The sequence below is a fragment of the Coloeus monedula genome (assembly GCF_965178545.1).
Source record: "Coloeus monedula genome assembly, chromosome: 3".
Taxonomy (NCBI): Eukaryota; Metazoa; Chordata; class Aves; order Passeriformes; family Corvidae; genus Coloeus; species Coloeus monedula.
The window spans coordinates 5161578-5173219 of NC_138783.1; the positions used below are offsets into that span (position 1 = coordinate 5161578).

Below are 11642 nucleotides of genomic sequence, written 5' to 3' on the forward strand. Positions count from 1 at the left end.
CTGTTCAATGCAGGAGGTACCTGGACTTTCATCCTAGAAATAAGGCCTGAAAAATCCCATGTATCCTCTGTCTTTCCTTGTTTAACCGGGTAGGGCAGCCCATCCTTAGCCCAACAAAGTCAGAGTCATGCAGTTCATCTCTCTTGCTCAACCCCTCCCAGCATCCAGCCTGTTTGCTGGAGTAGAGCATGTCCCATATTCCTGACATGATGTCACCTCACTTGCTGCAGGATAGGCATAGGATAGACTCTGAGCTGTGGAGAGTGTCAGGATTATTATGGTACTGTTCTGCTTTTGATCAGTGCAGCAGAGGGAGTGTGCTGGGAATGCAGGGATGTTCCTAGCAGATTTTGACAGTCTCTGCATTTCTTTTCTTTGACACTTCATGCACAGCTTGAGACTTTTTCTGCTTATAGTTGGCTGGAGTGCCCTGGTCCATGCTGCCTTTAATCCCCTAGGACCTTGAACTTCTGTCTGCACAACTCCAAACAACTCCAAACAAAAGGATGGAAAATGTCTTGTTTTATCTGAACACAAATAATCAAATAGGCTGCAAGGGGAATATAGTTTGGCTTGTGTGTGTGTGTGCATGTCAGGAAACAAATTGAATTCACACAAAACCAGTTTAGATAGATGCTGAGAAAGCAATCAGATTAATCTCTGTTCATTTCCTCAGAAAAGGATACCATCATGCTTATCTTAAGTTAGGGCTGCAGCCCGCTTGTGAAGTCATTACCTGAGCAGCTGATCTCAGTATTCTGGATCTCTTACTTCCTTAAATGTGTTCTAGCATAGACATGTAGGAGTCTTGGTTGGTAATCCATGTGTAACCTCTATTGCATCTCTACCACCCTTTTTTTATCCTTGCTTGGTAGAGTAATTTGCAGTGTTAATTTTAAGAGAGATCTTCTAGTGTCAAAATGGATGTCAAACTCTCAGATTATATGTCTGCTTACTGCCCTTGTGTACAAAAGTACAACTGCTTCTGGGGCAGAGGAGAGGGCTGTAAGAAAACTTACGGTATAACAAAGAGCAGCACATTGTGCCCAGCGGAAATTGCAGGAGGGGAATGTTGAAAGATGGAGAAGTAATTATTGCATTGTAGTTGGAATGAATTTCTTAGCATGCTGTGTATTATCTGTTGACCAAAACAAGCCAGGCCCTTGTAGTCTAGAAAAGTTGCACCAAAAATTAACTCTAGCTTCATGATACATCCACATTTCTTTCCAGAACCTCAGTTTGGGAATGATGTGGTAAGTATGTGCCATGTGGTGAGCTATCAGTGTAGCTTTCCACAGAAACCTGTTGAGAGGGCAAGGCATAAGTGGGTTTTTTTGGATGATTTCCAGAAGTGTTCTTCATTAAAAGCATTGTTTGCCACTGATCTTCAGTGGATTTGAAATGTATGGTTCTTGTACTAAAAGAGTAGCAGGTAACAGTGGAGGAGAGCAAATAAACAGCTTTTCTGTCCTCCCAAGTCACCCTTCTCTGCTTGTCATTTCTGCTGCTGTGCCAGAAATAGGTGAGCCAGGTAATAATGGCAGTCTAGGGAGTGTAAAAAGGGTTACTTCTTAATCTGAGTCCCAAGTTTCTTCTTGGGTTCCCTGGCTCTTCCCCCCGAAGTCATCCTGGAGGTCACTGCTGGGATCAGCTTTCCTTCTACTCGTCTCCTTCACCCTGTTTAGTAGAGAAATCATGGAGGTATTTCGGTACATTCTTCAGTTTCTGCCCTGTGAAATAGAATTAACAATGCTGGCGTATCTGATGAGTTGTGGTTTTGTTACTTTGGCACTAGAGATGCAGCTGTTTTCAAAATTGGGGGAAGTTTTGTGTTTTTAACTTAAGTGTGTCAGAAGTCAAAACAGCAGTGTTGTCATGGTATCTGAGTATTTCAAAACAGCCTAATGGTTTCATTGATATCATTGCCACTTTGCAGCTGAAGGAATTGCTGTACCCTTGGGCTTTGAGACATCCACAGAAGAAGCTGTCTGTGGCAGAGCCTGAAGGAAAACACGCAGAAAAGTATTATCAGATGCACCACTTGTATTGTCTGTTCCAGTTCCACTGTAGAGCCATTGGTATTGTTAAGATACTGTTTTAACTTGAATTCCCATTGACAGCCTCAACAAAAAGACCCATTCTGGATTAGCCTGAAGACCTGAACTCTCATGCTCTTACAGGAGTCACCAGTGGAAGACCAGCTCCTTTTGTGCTGGAGAGTAGAAGGCAGACTTGGGCAGCAGCCTCTGTGTTGGGTGACAGGTCTGATGGTCTGGGTACTTTGTCTTAGTACAGGATTAAATAGCTAAGAATGAAAAACTATTTCACAAAACACTTAAACGGTTGCTTATCCCTGCTTCAGAGCTCTGTCTCCACAAACGAGGAGAAAATACTTCAAAAACGTGCAAGAAAGGTGTTGGGTAATGAACTAAAGCCTGTCCTGAATAATTGTGGTTACTCTTCTCCAGGTCCCGTGTTCAACGTCTCGGTGCATTCTGACAGCCCCACGGTTTACCAGGGTGAGGTGGCAGATTTGCTGTGTATCGTCACAACGGAAGGAATGCCCCTTGAGCCAGGTATTTCAGCAAAATTATTTCACTCCTAACTCATTTGCCTTCAGAAGTTACATCCCTATGTCCTTTGAGTGAGGCTGGAGAGCTGAGAACCTACAGTTCTGTAGAACTAGTCAAAAACAGGAGCATGTGCTTGCTTTACACAGCTCAATTTAAAGCAAGTTTCTTGCATTTCACCTTTTGAGGGGAGAGGGGAAAGAGTTTCTTACTGTTAAATTCCCCTCTGCTGTCCCCACCAAGTGACCCCGCTGCAGACAATCTAAACCCACAACCACTAGCTGGGCCATGAAAACTCTTCCTGTTCCCTTTAATTGGGAAGGAGGTCCATTGGCTAAACCATTTAGGAGAAAATGGTTATCTGTAAAGAAATCTTAGACACCTGGCCAGTCAGCTTCACACTTGAGAGTAAATTTAAGGCTTAAGGTAAATCTAAAAATCATAATAATTGACTGCTGCAGCCTAAATGCCAAAATGAATGTTCATTGCCTTCAGAGCTGAGCATCCTTTTTCATGTGGAAGAAAGAAATACAGTACCTAGTTCCTGTGAAAAGGATAGCAGACACTTTAAAAGCAAATTTTTATGGAGAGCTAAAAGTTCAGAGAATTGCTCAAAACCTAGCTGCTTGCCAAGCATTGTCTGAGCTGCTTTTCATCAAAATGCTGTGAGAGTAACTCCGTTTCTTATGCCCAAAATTTGGGTTTGGAGAGAGTTTAGTCATTATGTATATGAATATAAATATCTCTTTAAAATAAATCTACAAATATATATGTAAATATAAATATATGTTAATATATCTAAATATAAACTTGTCATGATTCATACTAAACTTAAAAGCCTACTCATAAACCACTACAAAAGAGGTGCTGTGCAGAAAATATTACTTATGATGTAGTAGCTGATGAAATGAAGTACCAGGCTTAGTAAAGGCCCATCACTTTGAAATTACAAGATGTCTGTTCTGCATTAAATCTGAGCGTGGCAGGGAAGCAATTTGCTAGATTACAGTCGTGTGCTGCCTGTGAAAAAATGATAGAAGTCTGTAGATTGTATTATTGAAATGCTTGGTAGGGAGGAACAGCTGAGTAAACTTTATTGTTGTCAAAAGAGTCATAGCCTGGGATACTGGGCACAGCAAGCAGCGATGTGTGCCTGTGCATCCACCTCAGCCTGTCCTGTGGCTTCTGCTCAGCAGGAAGCCTCTTCCAAGCTGAGGTGTGCTCAAGCTCTTAGAGGTATTGTTGCAAGGTGGTACCCAGAGCAGCTGCCTTCCTTTCCAAAGCAATAATTGCTGACAGGCAGCAGCTGCTGCTTCTGCTGGTGTTCAACAGCCTAAATAAGCTTGGTGTTGCCTTGTGAAAGAGGCCTCAGCATCCCTGAATCACTTAAAACTTGAAAACTGGAACACAACAAGTTCCACCTGAATATAAGGAGGAACTTCTTTACTGTGAGGGTGACCACACACTGGAACAGGTTGCCCAGAGATGTTGTGGAGGCTCCTTCTCTGGAGAGATTCAAAAGCCCTCTGGACACAGTCCTGTGCCATGTGCTCTAGGATAACCCTTGAGCAGGGAGGTTGGACCAGATGACCTCCAGTGGTCCCTTCCAGCCTTACCCATTCTGTGAAAAGAGGCCACTTAGTTGCAGTGGGGCTCTCCTGTCAGTGCTTCACTGCAGCTGGGTTTGGGATGGCTTTGTGTGTATTTGGTACCTTGAGCCTGGGAGGAACACGGACAGTATAAGGATAATCAAAAAGGTTGAAGTGAAAAGGTGTTGTCTTTGAGGAGCTGCTCATCAGCACAGTTAAGTTTTAACTTGGCAATCTCACAAGGGTTTGTGGGTGTCCCTTGAATTGATAGATTACCCCTGGAGCTGGAGATGATGCTGTTTCCAGCGGTCACGGGCAACCAGAGCAGTCTTAAATGTCAGCACTGTAATCTGTTCCATAGCTGGGTAATGTCATGTTGGACATGGCAGACCTCTGTGGTGGTTTTTTATCTTGTTTATTTCGTGTTGGTGGTTTGTTAAGGTTTTTTTTTTTTTTCCTTTTTCAGTCTGTAATGGGGCAGATGAGGCACAGACAATAAATACACCTAGAACGGAGTAAAGTGTGGCATTGTGGCAGGCTTTGAGGGGACTTTTCAGTCCACACTCTGAGCCTCTGGTTGCTGGATGAGCAGAATTTGGGGCCTAACCAGCCCAGTCATGCTGTGTGATGAAACCCCATGGGCCTGAGAATCTGGTCCATCTCCAGGCCTTGCTGGTCCTCTGGATGAGACTGGCAGAAGAGCTGCAGGGAGCAGCTGGAATTTATGCAGGGTGTGCAGACTTCCGTCATCCATCTGCCTCCTTGGCCTTGGGAGCTGGAGAGGGCTAATGGGGCAGGTTAGGGGACGGGCTTAAGGGCTTGTATGGTAGCAAACAGATGTAGTTCCTCACCAGTAACCTTTTTCCTCTGTATCCCATCTCTGATCTGTCTTTATGCTGTGTCAGTATCACAATTTAATTCACAACTGGAATGGAGGACTTACTTTTTAAATTAGTGCCAAATGTTAGACAGACTGTGAAAATAATGGGGCTGTCTCATCCCACTGGGGACATGAGGCACACTGTTAGGGAAAGCCCACACCTGGCAATCAGAGAAACAGGGCAAGAGTTGCCAGCATCTTCTGGAAGAAAACAAATGACTGCAGTGCAGACGTGGTCATTCCATTTGGGAATGTGATGAGAAAGGAGAAAAGAGCAAATGCATTTGACTCCCTTCTAAGGGGCGTGGTGGCTTTCAAGGCCATCTGTACTTCTTGTGTCAGACGTGCTGCAGGGCTGTGGTGTGGGATCTCTTGTGAGCAAAGGAGGACCAGGCTGTTTCATGAGATGTCCTGTAAAACGCACATCCTTTGAACATATTCCGTATGCCAGCCAGCTCTGCTCTTGTGCACGTTGGCACTCAACTCTGCAAGCATGCATGTGGATTAGTATGTATGCCTCCTGTAATAAGCTGATGTCAGGTGCCACCTTGTCTCCCTCTTTGTATGCAGAATCAGAAAAATAAAGTACTTCCAAGGAGCTGAAGAAAAGCTAAATGACCAGTTATCTCTGTCAGTGCCATTTGTTACAGTTAGATTGATCCTTTTTTTTTTTTTTTTTTCCCCTAGAGGCATCACTTACAGTTTGAACCCTTTTCTGGTAGAGGCAACTCACAATGCTTTCAGTGTGTGTTTGTGTGTACCCACCCTGTGGGAAATTTTCAAATGGGTAGGAAAGGTTTTGATGTGACTGCTACATGCTTTAATTTCCTCTGCTTCCTTGAGACCCTGCTGAAATCTAGTGTGTGTTACTAAGCCCAGTACATGGCAGCAACTGCTCCCTCTAAAGAAGTGCTCCTTTGGCTTGGCAGCTGTGGTTGGTGTTTTGAGGGGAGTGTGTGTGTGTCAGGGGGGAATAGTAGTTCTTCTGTGCCCTGAAGATATAAAAGCTGCTTCTGATACTTCTGTTGAATACACATTTTCACAAATGATCTCTCTAGACTTCCCAGATCACCCATTCTTGGGCTGTGTGCTTAGGGATTTAAAAGTATTACTTACTGTGTCTGAAAGGAGATGTGGGGTTTTTTTATCTGCTCCAGACAGACCCAGTGGGCACTCTGGAGAATTTAACAAAACCAGCTTGTTTACCCCTTATATGGCTTGAAGTGGTTTGCTCAGCTCTCTAGGAAGCCCTATTCAACCTCATTTAAATGTAGTAAACAAAAAGGGTCTCAAAATTGTGATTCAACGCTGTAACAGGATGCTGAGAGAGCTCCATTCTAAGCAGTGGAAGTGTATGGTTCCTAAGAAGCTGGTCTAGAAATAGGATTCCGTTTTTTGAGGAGTGATTGGTCAGGGAAGTAGCTAAGACCCAGACAGCTTAGCCCTGTGTGTCAAATCGCAATGTGCGTAAAGATGTGCTTTACATGTTGATGATCCTCACTGGCTGAGGAGGGGAGAAAGCACAGCACCACTGTTACTCTGCTCACAGAGCTCTGAAGTGTCCAGCTCCCAGTGCTCTCTGTTCCTTTAGGGCTTCCTGTCCTGGTGGTACTGAGGCCCTCAATGCCCTTGTGGGCTTGGCACTGGGATGTTACACTTCACTGTGGGGCACCTTGGCCAGGTGTTCCACACTACTGACTGTGTGGCACAGAAAGAACCAGGAAAAGAAACCTTTGTTAAGTGTGAGTGTGGTTCTTGAAGTGGAGTTAATGTAGATTTGGGTCAAAAATTGAGAGTGACTCGTCAGCATTGACAGAAGGTGTGTGGAATGGTGCAGATGTCTAGTGTGTACCTGTTTTATGTCAGTCAATCTACATATGGGATTATGTCAGACTATCTACATATGTATTAGCACTTGGGAGCTGCTAGGCATGTTCATCTCTGATATTTAGGGAGCACCTGATTTATGTCTTGGCTTTGCTAAATTTGCCTGTGTTTTTATTGCATGAAAGCCAGAGATATATAGAAATGAATCAGATGACTTTGGTGTATTAAGCTATTTCAAGGAGGATAGTGACAGAGTACTTGGAGCCAAATCCTCCCTCTGACTCTCTGTAGTGAGTCACTAATTGCAAACTGTATACTGACTAATAAAATATGTTGCCATAATACTGTTGTCCGATGTTGTAATTACAGAAGACAGATTCAACTATTTCAAAATGACAGCAAGTGCCTGTACTTATCTTCATATGTGAAGGGAAGGGAACCTCAAATTATCTGAGATGCAAAAGAAGGAATTCTTCAAAGCTGCCTGAGGATCTGAAGGCTAGATTATTATCATCTTTTAATATCTAAATTTATTGCTTAAACCCTTTTCAGCAAGGTCAGTGGTGTGTTAAATAAAATTTGACTTAGCCTGGAAGGTGTCTATATGCTCCTACAGCACCTGGAAACACAAGAGCAAGCAGCAGTCTTGGATCTTTGGAAGGAATTGGTCATTGCCAATGTGACTGCCTGTGGACCAGCACTATTACCGTATTTGGCATAAACAGACAGCAGGGATGAAGAGTGGTTTCTATAAACAGAGCTCTCTCCAGCAGAGGCCCTGTTTCCCATAGGCACTTGGATGAGTGCACAGAGCAGAGGTCAAAGTTTGGTCTCGTTGACTGAACGTGTGTTTATGGTAATTTTTATTAACTTTGGTTTCAAGGGAAGTGGTCCGAGCGCTTTGCCAAGTAACTCAGAGTAGCGTTTGTAGGATGAGAGGCAAGAGGGATTGCTCTGAGGGCTGCTGCTCCATGTGACCTATGCTGAACCCCATGTAGGATTGGGACACCTGCTCCTGCTGTAAGGCTGCAAAGCAGGCCAGGTGCTCTCCCAAGGTCCTGTGCATTGCCTAGAAGGCCAGGCTGTGGCAGGCAGGGCAGGAAACTGGCTGGTGTCCCAAAACAGTTTGGTCAGACACGGTCTCTGATAGTAACATGTGCTTTCTCCTATTTTTGTTTTGTTTCTGTAGATGTGTGTAAATGTAGTGCACCTTAGGAAGGAGTTAATTATACCCCAAACACTGGTTTGTTTTCCTTTTTTTTTTCTGCAGTAAGGAGGAATGTCCCACGTGGCCAGCTGATAATATAGTTCAAGTAAAAGAGCTGAGGATGTCCTTTTAATTTACTTTAAAATATGGAGGTTCCCTTCTTTGCCAAGGTGCTAGCTTGCCTGATAGAGGCTTAAAAATGATCTTCACTTAGATCTGTAAACAATTTCAGTACAACAGCAGGTTTAGGGCTTCAGTTATTCCATTAGCCTGAAGGTCAAATGTGAAAGTTTAGAGAAAAGCAAACTCAATTAGACAAAAGATCAGTTTTAAATTTCAGATTGCTATTTTTCAGAGCTCTCAATACTACAAAATGGAGGTCTGATATATTGCCAAGAATCACTGGGCCTGCCCTAGGTGTGCACACACTGTACCAGTACTGCAAACTCAGGATGGAAATAGTAACCTCTGTTTCCAGTTTGGGCCCATCAGCTTGCTCATGTGCCAGGAAGGAAGAGCTGTGAGGAAACAAGTGAGCAGGCTTTCCTGTCTGTGCTGTAGGTCAGGCCAGGTTTCCGACTCTTGACAGGTGTTGCTGGGCTCATGATAGCAAAGAACAGCGGTGATTTTAAAAGCAGATACTCAGCTACATCTGCCTAATAGGGTTAAGACTGAGATCTGCTAATGAGATCAATAAGACCTTGCATGAGCACACAGCGAGCTAGATGTGCTGGTGGACTCTGACTACCTGTCAGCTGAGTTAGAAGTGTAAGTTCCTGCAGATCCATATTATAGACTGTGTCCTTGGGTGGTGAAACTTGTACAAGGCATCATGTCTGATGTGTCACAGTAACCCACAGCTCTGGGGAAAAATGTATAAAAGCAGCATGGTCAGGCTTCACTCCTGAATGTTTTGTACTGTTGCAGGTAATTCTTTGTGCACTATACAGAATCTGTGTTCATTTAGGCAAACTCTAAATGTAAGGAAAGGGCCTTCAGGATAGAGCCTCCTGATTTTGTGGCTGTGTAGGTCCTGCATGAAGACAGGAGCTGCAAATCACTCTCTCCTAGCAAATACCTAGCACTCCCACTCCCTTTCACTGTAGGTGCAGCATAACTGTAGAACTTCTTATGATACTAAGCCTGCTTGGTAAAAACTTAGACTTAAATACAAATTTTAGAATGGCAGGCAGAAAGGCAAGAAATCTCTTCTTTGTCATCCCTGTAGTAAGTCACCCTTTCTGTACAACTCTATTCTCCCTGTCAGTGCATTTCATTGCAGTTCACTGCTTGAATCTTCCTAGAATGGACATGTTCAGGGAACTCTCTCTTTTTCTTTCTGTTTTCTTTTTTTATTTTTTCCTCTGCTGTCAGACCAGCGCTGCCTGTGCTGCTTACAGATTAACCTTTCTGCTGAGAAATGGCACTGTGAATCCTTTTCAGAACTCACCAACATGTCTAAGTTCTTCTTTGTCCACAAACGCAGATGATATGTCCTTTGATGTCTCCTGGTTTGCTGTGCGTTCCTTTGCGCTGGACAGAGAGCCCGTCTTGCTGGCCTCGCTGGACCGGAGAGGGATTGTGACCCAAAGCAGGAGGAATGGGAGCAGTGATCTCAGCCTGGAGAGGATCAGCCCTCTGGAATTCCGGCTCCGCGTGCATGGCTGCGAGGACCATGACTTTGGGAATCACTACTGCGTAGTGACCCCGTGGGTGCGATCCGCCACGGGCGTGTGGCAGCGGGAGCCTGACATCAAAGCCAAACCCATCTTTCTGTCTGTGAAAATGGATGGTAAGAGACTGAAACACGTGTTACTCAATTTAGTTTTTAACACCTTATTATATCTTTTTGTGGCAAACATTCCCCGTAACTACTTTTAAAGGTGCCTCTGGTAATCTCATTAGATTTTGTCATCTTTTTTTACAGTTTGCAATTTCTTCTTCGAGATTCTTCAGAGTGGAAGAATCTTTTCTGCCTAAACAGTTGATAGATATAAGACTGGAGTGGTTTTTTTCCTGATCACCTCTTGGTGATGTTTTGCACAGCTCAGGCACCTTTCAGTCAAGGGCACGGTATTCTCTCAGAGTGTTAACCCTTCTGCTGCCTGCTGGAGGAAGGCTTGGTTTGCAGATGGGGCATGTGAATTAGTCACATTGTGGTTAGTGTCAAAGCTGGGAAGAGAAAATCAGAGCTCTGACTCCTTCCTCCCTCCCTAATGACAAGACATGTTGCTCCCTGCCCTTCATCCCTTGTCTGCTTTCCACCCAGAGTTCCAAGTGTTGCTAGACTTCATGAGGAGGAAGTTGCACGCTAGATACTGCATTCAGCACATAGCTAAGGAGGAAGATGAACACAGGAGGGGTTTTGAACTAGTTGCTTTCTTGATATTTTCAAGAGAGGTCATTTTTGGAAGTTCCCTGAACTTGAAATGAACAAGAAGCTTTTGTTCTCCCCACTGTGCTGATAACTATTAAAACTGTACTTTCCAAACTCCTTACAGTTCTTACTGCCTTTTAACTGAGCAGTAGGTACTTCAAAATCCATTTTTTGTTTAGGCACCAGCTTTGAAGGTTGATTTGACAGGGTAAATATATAGTAATTCGAATAATTCAAAGCAAAAAGGAGTCTACTCCTTGCTTTTTGGAAACATGTAAAAAAGAATGCAGCCACACTCAGCCTCGGATGGAGAAACAATCCAGTGCTTTTGTCTGGAGAAATGTGTGATAGAATGACTCTTGGAATAAACTCTACTTTGCTATCTCACTCCAAGGCTCTTCTGGTGCTTCCAACCTTTCCAAGGCTTTGAAAGGGTGGAGGAAGAAGAGGAAAGGGAGACCAGTAAAAGCAATTTTTCAAACCTGGGAAGATGGAAATCAAGAAGGAAAATCAGTGTAATTTCTTTCTGAAGTAATTAATCTGCCACTGGCTGAATAATGTGGGATTTTCTCCTTTTTCAGGCAAGAAGAAATAAAGGGGATGTCTGAATTTCTCAGTGATATCTTAACAACTCTGCCTTCCTTTTTCAGTTCTGAATGCTTTCAAGTATCCCCTGTTGATTGGCATCGGTCTGGCCACTGTCATTGGACTCCTCTCCTGCCTTATTGGCTACTGCAGCTCCCGTTGGTGCTGCAAGAAGGAAGTGCAGGAAACGAGACGAGAGCGTCGCCGGCTAATGTCGATGGAGATGGACTGAGCGTGGGAGCTGGACACACTTGCATTTTGGGAGAGACTCACAGGGCTCTTGGATTGTGTTGAGACACTTGCTCACAGTCCCAGACAAGACAGTGCATTTGCTCTCTGATATCAGCCTGGACCTCAAGCTTCTCCTCATTACACGTCATGTCCTGAGAACAATCAGGCCATATTTAGCAACTTGGGAGTTCTCCTTTTCCAGCAGCACTTTCTGCATAGGGATCGTGTCCTTCTAATGTGCAAACTGTTGAGCCTTCTTTCAGCAGGGCCCTGTGACAAAATTCATTAATGTTTTGTTTGTTTGTTCATTGGTTTTATTTCCCCCCTCGTGGTTTTGGAAAGATGTCCCTGTATGAAAGCAAGGTGGGCAGGATGG

General features: G+C 44.0%; 1 protein-coding gene across 1 annotated transcript in view; it reads left to right on the forward strand.

Moving 5' to 3' along the window:
• PTGFRN (prostaglandin F2 receptor inhibitor) overlaps positions 1-11267 on the forward strand; it is a gene marked incomplete at both ends in the record, with an annotated part of 64293 nt that extends 53026 nt beyond the window's left edge. The window contains 3 exons of the mRNA XM_082278457.1: positions 2469-2576; positions 9560-9865; positions 11101-11267. Coding sequence (XP_082134583.1) covers positions 2469-2576; positions 9560-9865; positions 11101-11267 — 581 coding nt within the window. The remainder of the gene's footprint in view (positions 1-2468; positions 2577-9559; positions 9866-11100) is intronic.
• Between the last annotated feature and the right edge of the window lie 375 nt (positions 11268-11642).